General features: G+C 41.6%; 3 protein-coding genes across 3 annotated transcripts; 2 read left to right on the top strand and 1 right to left on the bottom strand.

Annotated features, from left to right (window-relative positions):
* Window positions 1-40: 40 nt before the first annotated feature.
* Window positions 41-1,064, top strand: P174DRAFT_418808 (uncharacterized protein; the record flags this gene model as incomplete). The annotated part of the gene is made up of 3 exons (XM_024824726.1): window positions 41-330; window positions 385-780; window positions 854-1,064. The coding sequence occupies 3 exons, from the start codon at window positions 41-43 to the stop codon at window positions 1,062-1,064; spliced, it is 897 nt and encodes a 298-aa protein (XP_024683425.1).
* A 936-nt stretch (window positions 1,065-2,000) lies between these two features.
* Window positions 2,001-3,562, bottom strand: P174DRAFT_418807 (uncharacterized protein; the record flags this gene model as incomplete). The annotated part of the gene is made up of 3 exons (XM_024824725.1): window positions 2,001-3,015; window positions 3,066-3,108; window positions 3,163-3,562. 3 exons carry the CDS (start codon window positions 3,560-3,562, stop codon window positions 2,001-2,003), a joined length of 1,458 nt encoding a protein of 485 aa, XP_024683424.1.
* Window positions 3,563-4,381: 819 nt separating this feature from the next.
* P174DRAFT_479689 (uncharacterized protein) lies at window positions 4,382-5,651 on the top strand (the record flags this gene model as incomplete). Its single annotated transcript, XM_024830706.1, has 2 exons — window positions 4,382-5,295; window positions 5,424-5,651. The coding sequence occupies 2 exons, from the start codon at window positions 4,382-4,384 to the stop codon at window positions 5,611-5,613; spliced, it is 1,104 nt and encodes a 367-aa protein (XP_024683423.1). The 3' UTR covers window positions 5,614-5,651.
* Between the last annotated feature and the right edge of the window lie 12,230 nt (window positions 5,652-17,881).

The following is a 17,881-nucleotide window of genomic DNA, read 5'->3' as shown; positions in this document are numbered from 1 at the left end:
GGGCTCGCTCACTAGTCCCACATGCTTGTGCAGGGCGTGAATGACTTGCGGATTTTTGGTCGCCTTGGCTAGCTCCCTGCCATTGGAGTACGTCCACAAGAGTCGTCACAGCTGGTGGGGTTTTCCCTTCTTCGAACTGGGCTTACAACTCGAGCCAAAATATGATAAATGGGAACCTTGGGTAGTCAAATTGGAATTTGCCTTAGATGGCGAGCCTGGTCAACCTGCAGCAGGGTCTAACTCTGAAGCAGAACCAAATGATATTCCCCGCATCGGATCTGGCTTCTATCTCAATATCAACGGAGCCACTTACCGCGGCGGCCAGTCGACGTGATTCTCACTGCGGGTCACAATCTTGTGCAGCCCAACGGAACGCCCACCAAGAAATCGAGCGCATCTTCCCGCGCAGACGACCCGGTCGGTGTCGAGGTCTGTCCTGGTTATGGTGGAACGCCCATCCGAAAAAGACTGGGGGGCGGCGATTTTCTTTCCCAGGGACGCACACAAAGCGAATACAGGCCCTGCGGGATTCGATTTCAATCTCCTCTATGGAGAAGAGGGCGACGAGCGCCAGGATCTAATCCGAGAACTGTCGAAGAGTGGGATGACTCGTGGGGGCTACACCGACGGAGCCGAGCTCGGAGAACCACGGACGAGTGGCGTTCAGGACGTGCACCCTACTCGATTCTCCCTACGATATAAGTCCGCTACCAACCAAGGCATCAGTGGCTCCCCAATCTGGGGACTCTGCGAGGAGAGATCTACGGTGATAGAAATTCAGTAAGTACAGGCCACTCTTGCAAACACTTGCTCCATCAACTGTTGACCGGAAACTGGGTTTAGCACGGGAAAGGGGGTCCCAAACCAGCGAAGGCAGAGGCGTTCGTCTGAGCAGCAAGTTTTTGCAGGAGATCTTCTCTTGGGCTAGCGTTGGATACTGTTCCAAAGTTCTGCGCGCCCACAACCGACCCGCCTTCGCGGACGGCCTCTATAAGCGGTTCCCCGAGTATGCGGATTTCAGCCTCGTCCATCTGGGGAAAGATGGACTCAACACAAAGCTTTGATATCCTTCCGGCTCTCTCCATGGAGAACGGACTCCGATTTGCATTTCGTTTTATCCAGCCGGGTGAGAGGTCGGAGGGCGACGCGAAGCATCTCTGGGTCCGCTGGGAGACCGACCGGAATCGAGTGCCGCTGTCATCAACGCTTCATCCATCCTGTTTGGTGACGATCCGCCGGAAGGAAAATCCTGAACCCTACATAAACTATGATTACACTTCTGTGGGCCCGTTTAGTTTAATCACAGGGAGAATAATGAGCTTTCGTATCTGGGGGCGACCAATATCCGGCCGCTCGAAGATCGTTGTTACGGCCGCATTGAGAGTGCAGAGGCTTCCTTCGAACGCACTATTTCCAAGGTATGGCTTTGTCCAATGACTGAAGAGATAAAGAGAATGAATGATCTAACTTTATACCGCTCTCTAGGGACGTCAGCTTCTCGTCTTTGAGCAGCCGAGACATCCAGACGAGGAGTCGGTTGCAGTGCCTAGCTCAGAGCTGCCTGTTCCGCGGCAATATGGCTGCATGGCAACAATCGACTTGGCATGTTTTTTCCTCTTTTCCGGAAGATCATGGGTTGATTGTGACTGCTGCATGTTTATCCTAAGATAGCAGCCCCTTGTTGGTAGTTCTACCGGGGAACCAGCAACCCCCCATCTAGTAATAGCATCTAGCGAGGGTAGTACCCCTAACCTATTTGGGAGGGATAATCCAAGTATTATTCTATTTATCTTATCAAGCTATATCGAACTATGCTAGTCATGCAGCATAGATATGTATACCTGATAGGATGATCGACGCTAAGATTGCCTAAATAGTTCGTCGCTATTCAGATGAATTTATTCTGTACTCATTCAATTCGAGTCGTCTAACTTTCTTGCCTGGCTACTCTAAGCCGGATGTGTGCAGTAATTGTAATCAAAGCCTTTCATGGTAGATGCTCAATTATCTACTTGACTGCCTGGCAGAGCCCCAGCTGCAACCAGAGATATGACTTCCTGCACGGTGGATAGCCATTCTTTCCACTCCGATAGCGAAGCAAGGCCGCGAATAAACCGGCGGGCAAATGAAGGCGGATTCAGCGTATGGCATAGGTTGCACGCCGTAGAATTATGCTGTGGCTCCCAATCCAATGGCACGCCATTGCCAAAGCGCCGGAAAAATTCGCAGTAAGAACGCGGCGCCAGCAAATGCGTGCTCCAGAACAAGATAAGAGGATCCATCAGATCCATTTTGGCGACAGCAGGACGCCGTGATGATAATCCCTTGCTTTGCCCTCGCAGGAAATCAACGTATTGAGTCTGGATCCGCGACAAGTGTAAATCCGACTCGGAGCAGTCCACATTCTGCATCGTTGATCCCCACTTTGACACTTTCATTACAGCGGCATACAGATCACAGGAAGAATTTCCCACATACTGATAGTGCTCGAAGATATTGTGAAGCATGGGTAGAGATTGTCTCCCAACTGCCTCGGTACTGGCTTCGATTATCTGAGTCATATTTGGGAAAAGATTGGTCGGGCGCGTCTCCTCCAGCAACAATTTTCCTAAAAACTGTTTCACGAACTCATTTGTCGCATTGTTGGGAGTCAAAGTACCATGACCATCCTCGACACTCCAGCACGTCCCTGGCAGTGGAGTATTTTTCTCCAACAGTAGATGTAGATCCTGACGGAACTTCTGAACAAGAAGAGCATCTCTTCTGAGGATAAACTTGCACGATTGGCACAATTGTACAAACCCCTTATCTGCGAAGCCTTTTCCGCGCCGCGTCGTCCACGGCACAACGGTTTGTGTTTGACATCGAAAGCATTCGATACAAAGATCATCCGAGTCACCAAGATTGTCCCATGCCAACTTTGTCATATTCTCGAAGTATGACCTGCAGGACTCGGGACACCAATACGTGAGGCTGTCCTGATCGATACATCGTGAGGCCAGCTGAAGGGGAATCCTTCGTTCCATAACGCCATTTTTTGGTGTCGAAAACAATCCTCCCCGAACGCTTTATTATGTAGCGTCAATGCATGGAGGACCATCAGAACATCTGTGCCGAACAAGTCAGTCAGATTCCTTCGATGCCAAGTTGCAAATTTCCTACCTAATGGAGGCATCTCATCCCTTGTCCATGCCCATCCGCCATGCTGCCCGTACGGCTTTTCCGATAATTGACTTGATCCAAGCCCCAGCGGGCTCAGGGCCTGTAAATGAGTCCACCAAACGGAAAAGCGATGGATAGCCCGTGAGACATAGATTGACCATCGACGTTCCTCCACCATGGACTGTCGGGCTACGGGGTCTAATTCAGTTTTCATTTCGTGGACATATTCGGCCTTGAATAGACCTTTCGTCTTTGAGATCGTCTGCTTCAAGTTCAAGAAACATCGGAGCAGTTGTTTATGTTGCCCGCATTTCTGCGCAGATAAGATGGGTGCCGCACTTCGCAGCAATGGCGTGGTCTCAGGGGATTCCTCGACCACAAGTTCCTTCCTGTCCACCATGATTCGTCTGCGTTATGGCCGCGAGACAAGAGCAGGGCTTGAGGGTGTTAATGACTTCCCAGGACAAGGCTCCGCCACCAATATTGATAATGTCCCATCAGCTTTGTTATATCAAATTGGTATTTCATTTCCCCACAGGACTCTAGCACAATGATATCAGCCTATCACAGTTCACGCAAACGATCCCTGCTGGCTACTAGAGTACTATGACGACACCGGTCTCTAAGGATGCATTCAACTACAGGTCTCGCTCAGTTCATCCTTACAAGGCTATTCGAATGAAGATCAAGGACGGGTATTATTGTCCAATACCGCTGCCCACGTTTGCTGATCTTGACTATCAAGCTTGGCTCCACCCAACATTTCTATCACATACTAACAGCTACGGCGCAACTGATCCACATTTTTGGCGTTCAATTTTATGAAATGTGTCAATGCTCATGGCCTATCGGTTCCACTGGATAGGCGAGTTCCGATTCCGAGGCCATATTATGACATCATTCAGCCCTTGTCTATCAAACAGCTCAAGACTCTGTGAAGAACATTGCCATCTTGTACAAATGGCTCGCCTATACTAGCCGTCTCAGGCCGTAGCTGTTTGGTCAAGTAGATGTATTAAGAATTCAAAAAATGCCTACGTGATGCTGCGATGCGTTTCCAGCTGTTATAGGACCACGTCGCTGGCGCCGAGTGGCCCACCTGAACAAACACCTTGTGGGCAGTGTAGACGTGCTGAACACGCATGGATTACTACCTGTTACATGCACGATGCCAATTTATGTAGACCTTTGGAGACATTTCTCCACAAATCCTGACAGAATGGTCCAAATCAGTCTTTTGGGGTCACCACTGTCTCCCATGCTTGCCCTTACTCTTGCAACCTGCGCCGTTGCCGTTGTTGATAAATGGACCCCAGAGAGCTTCAACTGGAGTGCCCTAGACACAGGCCCACGGGAACACTGGAAGGGCCTCTATCTGAACCACAATGGCACTGCGGCACACCTTCGCGAGCTAGCAGTGACCACCAGCGTTGATGTGAGGACAATGGCCGATGGGGCCACTGTTTTGGTGGCCCCTTGGGCCATTGGTCTAGCATGGCATGCCTTCAACCTTGTTCTCACTGGTGCTGGCCTGGCAAGCACAATCAAGACCTGCGCACAAAACGAGGGTCAGCCTGATAATATCTTCTATTGCGTCACCGGACTTCTCAGCACCATTATTGGCGTGGGCGGCGAGGTATCCGCAGCCAAGAAGTTCGCTCAGTCCAAAGGATATTTGGGGGTTGCCGCGAACGCCTGGATGCAGTCTGGTCTCGAACGGATCGACCTGCGCGAATTTGCGCGGGACCTGGACAGTCTGCCTGCAATGAATATGACTTCACAAAAAGCCCACAACCACTTCATTCACAACGCTTTGCGCAGCTTGTCCACGGATAATGTGGAATTCGTCGGGTACGCGCCCGATTCTCATAAGTTGGCCCGTCGTGGCTCGAGTGTCCATCCTTTTGCGCCAATGTTCCGCTTCAACCACCACAAGTACGGTCCCATGGAGCTCACTTCTCGTGATACAGGTGAAAGTGGTGCGCACTTTACCATCTCGTATGCGGGTCATCCCACCCACCAAGCGACCCAGGCGAAGCGCGACGAGTTTTACAAACATGAGCGGCTTAGCGACCACCTGATGGAGGGTCGGTTTGATTCGGAAGCCTCCGGTGCCGATCCGGGTGACATTTTGTTCACCATCAAACCACTACACCAAAAAGGTGTCTAGACATCCATTTCTAGCATAGCAGAAATGATAGTGCATATTCTGGTTGATACATTTCCTTCAATGGGGCCGACGCCTTTGGTCAAATTGAAAGGCAAGTTGAGTGTTTTGCCGGCACACAGTGGAATGAGGGTCATTTGCTTTCCGTCCAGATGTATGATCAAGCCAACCATGCGACGTTTGGGTATGCTTCTATTGGTATTTTCCCAGACAACAGTGTCGACTCTGGACTTCAGGACTTTGGGCCTCGAGGAATGCCTTTGACTGGCGGCCAGAATTGTTGAGTTCGGTTCTTTGAGTCAATCGGGTAATTGAAGTACAGTTGGACTGATATCCGGTGAACATACAACTGAGCAATGAGAAATCATTTAGTAAATGAGCTTTTCTACAACAGCAGACAATGAGACAAATTTCCATGCTGTGCCACAGACCACCGTTGAAGGGCGCGGTTGACGAAAGGCTGCAATAATCGCCATGGCCTATACTTGTCTTCTACAGTTACCTGCACTATGTTTAATTCCAAGAACGAATCCATCCATTAAAAAGACGTAAAAATAGCTCTGTTATGGACATATCCCACTACATGCTCCCCCATTGACCACTCTCCTTCTCATGATGATGATTTCATCCGCCAGGAATAATCTTAATGGTGCCGAGGAAATAGAACCCGGAAGATCTACCTACAGGCACTAACCCACTTCCCCCATCCCCCCATCAGCCCTATGTGGTGCAATTCGCGCAACTCCCACTCACTCAGATATTCCCTTCAGCTTCCGGCTTTGCTTTACATAGACCTAGGTTGCAGTCTACTCCAAACTTATACTAACACCCTATAACCAATAGATCACAAAAAGTCTCCCATTTAGTGAATGAACTTGCGATAATTAATGAGCCTGTCTCAAGTTTACTAGACTAAGGAACAGAAAAAGCAATCAAACTCAATCCTTTGACCTAAGTCTCCGCTTGTCAGTAACCTGGCTTGGGGTGGATAATAGCAGTCCTAAACAAATTAGCCTCTGGATGTATATGCCTATCCCACTCATCTAGATCCAATAAATGGCCAAAGTCCTAAAGTATTAGTGGAAAACATGTATACTTAACCAGTGTCCCTTAATCTATATGCCTAAACAAACATCGGCACTGCACATCTTGCTATACTCAAAAGACTCCTTTATCAGACTAGTTCTCCCATGATCTTACTTCTAGTGAATTAACTTACTGTTTAGCCTCAACTTCTCTGGCAGTTTTAAACACATCGTACCTGTCTTAGTATTAAGCGAGGTTCCTCGCTTTCGCTGTGTATTTGAATCAATAACAAGGGGCTCATAACTTATGTTGTTGGAGGGGGCGCGGGGGGCCTGGGAAATGCACAAATTCTATGTTTGCGCAGAAGATAAAAGCTGTATTTCATTGGCGCGGAGGACCACGATTTTCCCTTCAATAGCAACCCTTTCAGGAGAGATGCTGAGCAGTCCTCCCAGGCTACGTGCACAGCTGATCCTTGGTGATGGAAATCAGTATTGATTTTTAAAAGAAACCCCTTGTTGTGAGTGCACTTGTTCAAGAGACCAGTAAGCCCCGCCTGTTTATCCCAGACAAGGTACTATAGTCTATGCAATGTTCTAAATATAAACCTCTTTCCAACTTTAGTAATTTAATCTGGTCCTGGACCATCATAGGAATATGGACTGTACATAAAACTAAAGTAAATTTAAAAGTTACCTAGCACTCTATCATTATACTGCCCTTTCATAAGACACTCCCTATAAGAACTAAAGTAATCCTTCCAGTATAGATGCATCTTGACAGATTCTAATAAGGGAAATGCTCAATCATCTCACATCATAGCTTCAGCTAGATCCTTAAACTATGGTATATATTACTCTTCATCCCAGATTCTATCCAAATCCTCCACTCCATAATAATCAGGAAGATTTAAACTAGTGAAATACTCTAATTATGAGGGTAGTATATTCTTGAGTCTCAGCCCACTATTCTTATTATACTTACCTAGCAAGACCTCTAGCTACATTATAAGCCCTTTTAACCTTATGAATTTCTTTATAGATCCAAAATGCCCCTAATATAGCTAAACTCCTACTCCTATTACTAGTCCTTCTCATTAATTATTACAGAGGCAGATAGAGAGGTATGTAAGTGTGTCTATGGCATGCTACTTAAGAATCTACTTTAGTTTAGGTGTATTATACTAAATAGAGAAAAAGCCTATTCTACTCATGTCTTTAAACCTGAAAGATTTCAGCTAATTAGGGTGGTAGATCATGCTCTCTAGGATCTCCTTAGATGGAGTATAGTTATAGTATAATAAGCTATCAGGGCTAGGGGCTAGTATAGCAAAGTCTAGCTCCTCCAGGCAGGGAAGATAAAGAAACAAGGCTATATTAGTGAATGTGTTAGTGTGGGTCTCTAATATAAGAGACTTAAGGTTAGAGAGCTGGAAGAGTAGAAGCTATTTTCTAGTTTTCTAGGTTAATTACATGAGCCAGAAGAGGTCGTTTTTCTTAAGAGTGAGAGAGAGTGGAGGATCAGAAGTAAATTTACCTTTAAGGTGGTTGGCTGCTCTGGCTAGGAGCTTTAATTCTTCTTTCTATACACTTACTGAACCTTTAAGTCTGAATATTTACTTAAATCTAAACCTAAATCTAAATCTGTATTCATGTTCTCTTCCTCCTCTTCATTAGATTCAGAGTCTGCCTCTTTATCTTCTTCTAGGTGAATCTCCTTAACCTAAGCCGCAAGTCTAGGCCATGGTATTATTATGCAGCAAGAAATTTTCAACCTATTATATAATAGTGCTTTTATTTTTCTATATAAGACCTAGTCAAGGATTCCTTGTATTAACTTAGAAATTAAGCGAAGCTTAAATACCTCTTAAGGATGTTTAGGATTATATAGGTCATCAAGCAAAATATTAAAGATCTAGGTATGGATTTCCAGAGGAAGATGGATGGTCATTTTTAAGAATAGTAAGTGTTAGAAGTCCAAATCTTATAGATATGGGTTTGTGGTGCTTCTTACACCTGATGGTGGGGAGTACCTCTCATGCTCCTGAGCATGTGATGAACACAAGATGTTGAATAACATAGCTGTGCGCTGCTATGGTTAGGAGCTAATTACCATCCTCCTCTAGAGCATATCTAAAATGGCCAGAATTTGTGCCCCACTCTTCCTGAACCAAGTATTTCAGTGCACTGTCGGTGCTGGCCTTAACAATGACACTGACGGATATGGAAATTCGACAGTGCGGTTACATGTCAAAGTTTGTGTTGAAAGGGATTTCAAAAAGGCAGCTATTTTGTTAGATATTAAATCTATAATAGGGCAAAGGTATACGGTATGCCTAGTGCTAGAGGGCATTATCATGGCCGATTGTTACTTGACTAAATCTTTAAATACAAAGTAAGGAGCGAAAGGTAATCTATCTTAACTTTTAATGTGAAAAATCGGTGTCTAGTGCTTTGTGAAAAACTGCTTTGAAAGATGCATTGCTATTAAATGCATTATTACTAATGCAGTTATTACAATAGGTAATGAAACAGTTCAACAAACTGACATTAATTGATCAAAATGTATTCTAGATACTAGTTTGGAGCAATATTATTTCTTAGTAGATAACAAGGCATATATGAGTAATTATTGTCAATATCTGTATTTAAGGTCACGGACAGAGAAAGACTACGTAGAACTATTCATATTAGGCTTAGGCATGGTAATGACCACCTTCTGGCTCAGGAAATGGTGGTAGAGTGTTATCACGTGCGGTTTTATGTTCTGCCCTGCCTCTCGGACGAAGCTAACTTCTGATTGGCCTAGCGTCTGTCTGACTACCATATTTTGCGACGCCATTTTGGATCTACTATGTCATTCAGATATGTTAGCTGTGCTCAGATCGCCCCTGCACATAACACCAACTCAAAGTATTATGAATTAAGGCTCTCAGGGTAGACAATAGAGCTCTATATACAAAAATATTTCATGTAAGAGCTGATTGATTTCCAACCAATTTAAAATTCATCTTTTATATAAGCTTTTGAATTATATTAGTGCTTGCCTAATTTAGAAGGTATAAGAATTAACTCCTGCACTGCCATGGTGCCACCCTTGGCAAAATATTCAATAGCATTTAAATAATTTTGGCCCCTATTAAAAGGCATAAATAGGAGCTAGACAGTCATTTATTTAGAAGAATCAGGCCTTCATTAATTTTTACTTAGCCATACAAATTACTACTGATCCATGAACAGTACTAGTAGAGTTGCATTTAGTGCAGGTTCAGGTGGGTTCAAGCCTAGTTGGCCCCGAACTGCTGTGATTTCAGGTTCAAATTTAGGAACCTGCAGCCAACCCGTACCTAATTAATCCAGTTTAGTTACAGTTTTCACTGCAAAACCCACTACTAGGCCTAGCTAGGCCCATCATAACTAACTATGGTTAGATTCAGTTTAGTTTCAGGTTGGTTAAACTATAAATTTTGACTATTTTAACCTTACTATTCCCCCTCCAGGCCGCCCTTAATAGGGCCTACTAAGCATAAAATTATTAATTTTATATGAAATATATAGTATTTATAACCATTCTAATTTATATTAAAAATATCAATTTGATATCTATAGGGTTGAATGGGTGGTGGTTAAAAATTATTCTTTAACTATAGTAATTGTCGGAGGTTGATGTATATATATTGGGATAATCGTTCATCGCAGGGGGCGTAGAGCCTTCAAATTGTGTGAGGGTAGGGGGTAGGCCGAAGGCCGCCCCGTACATGTCCTGCTGATATCAAGGGATTCTGGCCCCTTTTATAATTCTACCTAAGCTATGAAGGAATGTAAGAATCTACATGGTTATATACATGCTGATGACATCTACTAATATCCTCTACGCACCCTTATAGACTTAATTAAAGTTATATATATTAATTAATATCACATCCTCCCCTACTTAGATCGAACTCCGTCCGCGGAGTTCTTAGTCAGCAAGCAGAATGTTTAGTCAGTACCTATTATTACAGCTAAATAGGGTTCAACCATTACTAAGATATATTAATTACTGGATCTAGTGTTTAAATAGTATCATTTCTTTATTAAACATCTATAGAATCAACCAAATTGTTCTTTGTTCTCTAACTTTGAAATTAGGGTGGTGGTGGCTCAGCATCTTCTTTATTAATATATAAGGGTTATAATTAGATCCCTTTGCTTAGTAATATTAATATATAAGTTACCTAAGTAATCAGCAATCACTAAGCAGTGTACAGAGAATTATAGTAAATATTACTATTTATAAATGCATGTAAACAAAAGAATTAATAAAGGTAGAATTAACTAATAATTATAAATAAATAAGTAAGCATTTACTGCTAGCATGTGTAGCCTAGGTATAAATACCCTCAACCTTTAGTACTTTATTATATATGATATTTTATAGTTTAAGCCTTAATATTATATCCCCTAGCTAAACTCCTTCTTATCTAAACTAATAGTCTCTTATTATTGCTCCCTGATATAGAGTATTTCAGTGTTCTTCATACCTTATTTCATCTTTATTCTATTAATTTTAAGATACCTAACATTCCTAAACACACCAGCGCCATGCAGGCAGCTAAGAAAGAGATTAGCTATAAGTTAATAAGTACTTAAACATCCTGTGTGATGTTACTGGACCCTATATAGAGATTAACTAGACTACTTAAAATAAGCAGATTCTTGTAAAGGACCTCAAGATATAACCTAACTATAATACCTTCCTCCTATAATAACACAGTAATAAGGTATCTAAACTATATTCCACCTGTGCAGGTAGTCATAGTACCTTTCATTCTTATATAGCTGCCCCTAATATAATTAATTCTTCTAGATGATATTATTCTTTGTATGCTAGCACCTGTGTAAATTATATATAGAATAGTAAAGGTACAGACTGCTCTTTTTACCTTAGTAAATTAGGAGTCTAGAAGCCTGACCTTAATATATATAAATTCTATTTTCCTTCCTTATTTTTATTTTATTCTTTTCTAATTTATGTAGTCTATTCCTTAAGCAAGGGGGACTTCGCACTCTTAATAATAACAGCTATATTATATATAACTAGCCTGTTAAAATAGAGAACATTACTACTAGTTTAATAGGGACTGGGCAACTAGTTATAAATACTCCCCTTAAGAAAGGCAAAGTATCTGTGAAAAAGTTAACCCTAGAGATTATTATATCTTCTCCATCTGAAAACCCTACTACTTATTCTTAGAAGAAGAAGTCCTTTTTCAATCCTCCTCCCTTTATATTAAAGATAAGCACTCCTACTTTACCTTATAAGTCTATTAATCTTCATCTATATAGGTTCTTCCAGGCTAATAAGTTTAGTATAGTCTTATTTCACTAATATCATCCCTAAGATGCTCCTTCTAAGGCCCCTTCCACCCTTCTTAATAAGGGGAAGAAACATCTAACCCCTTTAACTAATACTACTCCTTCAAAGCAGAGATATTGAGGCCATCCTATAGATAGTTAAGTGCTTACCTAGCTAATCTCTACTAAGGATTTCAAGAACTTAGGGCGCCTATATTCCATTCACCAAGACCTAGTAAAGTTTAATAAGGTTATAGTAAATCAGATTAATACTCTAGAGGCCATTAAGGTGGAGGAAGAAGATATAGAGGAGGTTAATAAGTATAAGAAGGCATATTAGAACCAGGTTCTTTTAGACTAGGGTGATTATTAAGGCTGAGGTAGAGGCTAAGGTAGTTAAGCATAGCTCCTATTAAGGAAGCTAATAAAGTTAAAGAAGCTTTTTTAGTTAGATTAATTTTATAGTTCTTAGAGTTTAGTATAGACATGGCTCTCTTACCCAGTGTTAGTCACAGTTTCTTTTATACTTAGCTATCTTTAAGTAATTAGCTTTAGTTAAATAGGTAATTTATTCCTTTATCTTAATATTCTTATAATACTAAGTAGCTTATCCTTCTCTAATTACTCCTACAGTAAAACCTCGTTATAATAAGATAAATCTCTTGCTTTAATTAATTTTCTATATAAATAATAAGATCCCTCACTACAGTAAGTCTCATTAACTTTGCCTTCTCTCCCATACAAAATCTTGTTATATCAAGGGTTCTTATTAGCTAATATACCTTAGAGAAAGCCTATCTTAACATCCTAGAAGGCTGCTTTACGAGCCCAAAAACACCTCTATCTAAATACAACATAGAAAGAGCTTTATAAATAGTTTCAGGACACCTATAATCATACTCTTTCATCTAGTCTTATCTCTGATATCTTATCCTGTAAATATAAATATCTTAATGCTGATTCCCTCCCTTCCTATAATATAAAGCACTAACACCATGAGAACTAGCCAGAGCTAGAGAACGCCTTATTTAAGTGGATGATATGTGTGGACGAACAAATACCTATCTCTATAGAGATTATTTAATAAAAGGCTCAGTCTTTTTAGGAGAAGATCTATCTAGGGAAAGAGATACTAGTGTTTAGTAATAGGTGGCTTTATAACTTCCAGATAAGGAGGTCAGTAAGATAGTATTAATAATATAGAGAGGAGGGAAGTATTCCAGCTTAGGTAGACTAAGAGATGCTTAAGATTAAATAAGTCTTAAGTACATATAGCCTTAAGGACTAGTTTAATTATAATAAGACTAGCCTCTTCTAGAAGTGCTCTTCTATATAGAGTCTTTTAACACATTAACTTCCAGGTTGAAAGAAAGATAAAGCATGCATAATAGCCCTCTTTTATTGCAATGCAGATGGCTCTGAGAAGCTATTACTATAGTTTATTAGTATAATAAAGAATTCACAATCTTTCTAAGCCGCTGGTGTTAATGTATAGAATCTAAATCTTATCTAGTAGAGTAACTAGAAAGCCTAGATTATAACATTAATATTTATAGAGTTTCTTTATTAGTTTGATAAGCAGATAAGTGGATGGAATGTTATCCTTCTTATAGATAACTTCTCTACTTATTAAGCTACTATAACAGAGATTTAATCTAGTAGCTATCCACTATAGAATACTCTTATTATATGGCTTCCTGTAAACTCTACCAGCTGATATCAGCCTCTTAATCAAGGGATTATCCACTATTAGAAGTCATACTAGAAAAGATACTAGATTTACTTTATCCTTCAAGAGTTTAAGCTTAATTATGATCTAATCATGTTAATAAACATCCTAAGAGTGGTTTAATAGGGAATCTAGAGCTAGGAATTTGATCTTTCTGGATAGGTAATCTAGAATTACTTTTAAAAGGCTCTAGATTCTTAACCATCATATCAAGAGCCTGTTGATCTAGCAGTTCTAGATAATATACAGAATGCATTCTCTCTCTTAAAGCTCTCTACACCTATCTAGGATCTCATGGATATTAATATCTTTCTAAACCCTATAGAGGAAGCTATCCAAGATACTCCTAAAGATATTAAGAGCTAGATTCTAGCTCAGTATGGGCTGGAGCTTGATGATGATTCTAAGGAGGAGCTTGAAGTTCTACCATAAATACCACTAGATGAGGCTTTAGAAGCACTAAGAACACTTTATTTATATGAAGAGCAGCAGGCAGAGGGTATCCCTAGCCTTATATATGAGCTAGATAAGCATGAGTATATCCTTTGGGGTTAAAAGCTAAGCCTACAGATGTAGCAGGTTATTCGAAGCTATTTTACAGGCTAAATATATACTAATATATACTATCCTTGATATAATGAGAACCTCAATATAATGAGAAATATGGTCTGTCTGGAATATCTCATTATAACAAGGTTTTACTGTATCCGCAATCCAACCCACATGGATATGAGGGTGGGTTAGATAGGTGGTGGATCAACCCATAACCCACATGGGTTGGATTGAACCCCTTGCGGATCCATCCAAACCCAATCCACGACCAGTCTAGTTTTGGGCTCAAGGGGTGTGTTCTGAGTTGGGTTCTGGGCTTTCATATAGAACCCAGCTGGGTTTTGGGTAACCCAGTTGGGTAGATAAACCAGACAAACATCACAGATCATGTGATATGCATTAATTATGTAGTCTTGTCTCATATTTATAGGTATTTAAACTATATATATAAATATAAGCAGGCTAGAATCCTAGTATAGGGCTATACTCTAACTATTGCTGAAGAAGGGAGAAGCTATGTCACGGGCTAGAAGCCGGTTCAACCTATGACCTAGGTTTGGACGGTAAGAAATCGCTAGGAAGTCTAACTAGGGGCGCATCATGGCCAGACATCAAAAGGGAAGGCTTGGGTCATGTGATAGCGCGGGTTATTATATTAGTTAGTACAAAAGTCACATGACTGACAGCTGGTGTCTAGTTTGGATAAGACCTCGCGAGGGCTGTTAAACAGCATGAGCACCCAGCAGGCCCTGCCCACTATACTACCCCTCCTTCCCCTGTTGGGGTTGTTGCTGCTCCTCCCACTCATCCAGCGCGGCGGTATTAGTAAGGTGAGCTGCCGGCTCCCACATGGGGCGTTCATACCCTACCTATTTAACAAGATACTTATGGTAGCGGCCTCAGCCAATACATCTCTTATGTTCATCCAGCACCCTCTCCACATGATATTCATCCTCACCATCAACTAGCATTGCAGGTGGCTGGTAGTCACCATTCAGCTAGCTCAGGAAGGGGTCATCTGCAGCAGGACGCAGTAGGCTAACATGGAACATATTATGGATTCCTAGTAGTATATCTAGCTAATATGCATGAGATCTAACAGCCTTAAGGACTGTAAACTTCCCATGCTGCGTGTCAAGCTTCCTACTTAGCCAGTCTATCCACACATTACGCAGGTCTAGCCATACTTTTGAACTAACAGTATATCTAGGGCTGGCTTTATAAGAGTGATTTAAATATTCCTTCTAACATTACTGTGCAGCAGCTAGCTCTAACTATGCCATCTCCATGGCTGCCTTTATCTTCATGACTGTAGCTTCAGCTCTCTCTCATAGGGTTTAGGCCGCGTCGGCAATAGCAGCCTCTCAGTTAAGTTCCTTAATGTTGAGTAGTTTAAGGTTGTACCCATGGTCTAGGAAGAATAGGCTTATTCCAGTGCTCACAGCATCCCTGCCATTGATTACAAGCTGAGCCATCAGTAGTAATGACTTCTAATTAGATTATGCATAGTTGCAGAAGTTCTGCAGGTATGCTTCTAGCGTTGCATTCATCTGCTTAACTTAGCTATCTGTTTGCGGGTGGAAGGCAGTGGATAGCCATCACTGTATGCCTAAGCAGCTGCAGAAGTAGCCCCAGAACTAACTAACAAACTATGGGCCATAATCTAATGTGATTACACTTGGTACACCATGGTAGCTAATGAACCAGTTAATTAATAGCTATGCTATAGTCTCAGTGTTAGTCTATTCACAGGGTACCAGTATCACCCCCTTCCCTAATCTATTAGCTATCACCATAATGTCTTCGCAATCGCCAGAGCTGGGTAGCTTAGTAATAAAGTTAATAGCTATCTCACGCCATTTGCAGTCTAGGATTAGTAATAGCTTTAGCAAGCCTTGGCACTATTTACACCATACATAGTTGGCTCCGCACTTATCATAATTCTTAACAAACCTCTGTACATCTGTAGAAAGCTCTGGCTAGTAAAAGTTCTATACTATTATTATATACAGCATATTCTTCCCAGGGTGCCCTGTAAGCACTAAATCATGTGTCTCTTGCAGGATCCTTGTCTGCAGCAGCTCTAAGTTAGGGGCCCACTTGCAACCCTAATATAGTAGGTAGCTGTCTAGAGAAGTTGAACACTCAGCAATAGACACATGCACATGTAGTTTAGTGGGGAATCTTATCACCCCTACTTATACTAACTAGATTATCTCCTGTAGGTGCCTATCTCCTTGCATGGCCTCCCTCCATTGCTCATGTAGCAGTGGGGCGCGGCTAAGGATGGGGTCATGTAACAGTAAGGATTATTATATTAATTAGTATGATGCACCAAACTCATGTCTAGCCCAGGCGTGACCTTATAGATGCTTAATATGTGCGTGTGGGCCTGGTCTATAATAATTTTAGGAGGGATCAGGCAGAGCTCTCATGCCTTAAGCCTGTTATCCTTAGCATCTTATAGCATATCCTGTTCCCTTTATAATAATGCATCAGGGCGTGCAGCCAGCTTCCCAGGTCAGTAGTACATCTTGTAGTTAAACTAGCTTAGCATATATGACCACCTCATCTGCCATTTATTAAGCCATCAGACTGTCTTAAAGTATTCCAGGTTGCGGTGGTTAGTGATGAGCTTAAACCATAGTAAGCTAATTAGTTCTGGCTCCTATTCCTTAAGTACATTAATAATTACAAGCAGCTCCTTATCATGGATTTCATAGTTATACTCCGCGGGGGAATTCTTCCTTAAGAAGTAGGCGCAGGGCTGCAGCACTCTATTATTATTATACTATGATAGTATTCCTCCAGTAGCCCAGTTCAAGGCATCTATCTTAATAACTATCTCCTAGTTATAGTTAAACTGCATGAGAATTAGCACAGTGGTGAACATCTCCTTTAGTTATTTAAACTAACTAGTGTGTTCCCCTATCCATGAGAATGGGGTCCCCTTCTATATGAGCGCTGTTAATAGGTATACTATATCAGAGAAGTTCCTTATAAAGCATCAGTAGAAGTTTGTGAAGCCAAGGAATAATTATACACCCCTAATTAATATAGGGGCCTGCCATTCTAGTATTACCTTTACCTTATCAGGGTCTATGCGCATACCTTTCCTAGCTTTAATGATGAACCCAAGGTACTTTATGCTCTTAACCTTAAACTCATACTTATTAATATCAAGCTATAACCCAGCAGCTTATAACTATTGTAGTACTTAACATACATAGTTATAGTGTTTCGCCAGTGACCCATTAGTAAAAATGAGTATATCATCAATATACACAGAGGTGAATTTATCTAGGAAGTCTTAGAGGGTCTAGTTAATATACCATTAGAAGGTACTTAGTGCATTTACTAGGCTAAAGGGGGTCACTAACCATTTATACAGGCCAAATCATGTGCAGAAGGCCATCAGCCACTCATCTCCCAGAGCAATGCAAATCTTATAAAATACAGTAATCATATCTAACTTAGTAAACTACTTTACCTTTAATATGCACTCCAAGGTCTTATTAATTAGGGGCAGTGGGTATTAATCTTTCTTTATAATTACATTCAGTGCGTGGTAGTCCATGCAGAATTATAGCCCCCCACCTGGCTTATGGGTGAACAGTACTAGAGCAGCAGCAGAAGAACTACTAACATAGATGAAGTTCTTCTCTAGTAGCTCTATTAGCATCTTCCATAGGATAAGCAGTTCACTACATGATATAGAATATAGGGGGCCCCATGGGGGTTCTGCTGGCTTCCCATCTTCACCCTTAGTTAACTTAATGTAGTGATTAACCCCATGGTAGTGCAGGGGCAGTTCATCAGCCTTCCTTTAGTTAAATACTCCTAGGAACTCATGATAGCATACTGATAGCTTATCAGCAGGGTTCATATGCTTCTTTACTTGTAAGGCCT

Source organism: Aspergillus novofumigatus, assembly GCF_002847465.1.
Source record: "Aspergillus novofumigatus IBT 16806 chromosome Unknown P174scaffold_3, whole genome shotgun sequence".
NCBI lineage: Eukaryota > Fungi > Ascomycota > Eurotiomycetes > Eurotiales > Aspergillaceae > Aspergillus > Aspergillus novofumigatus.
Note: the sequence above shows the minus strand (reverse complement) of the source record. Positions and strands in the feature narration are given on the sequence as shown.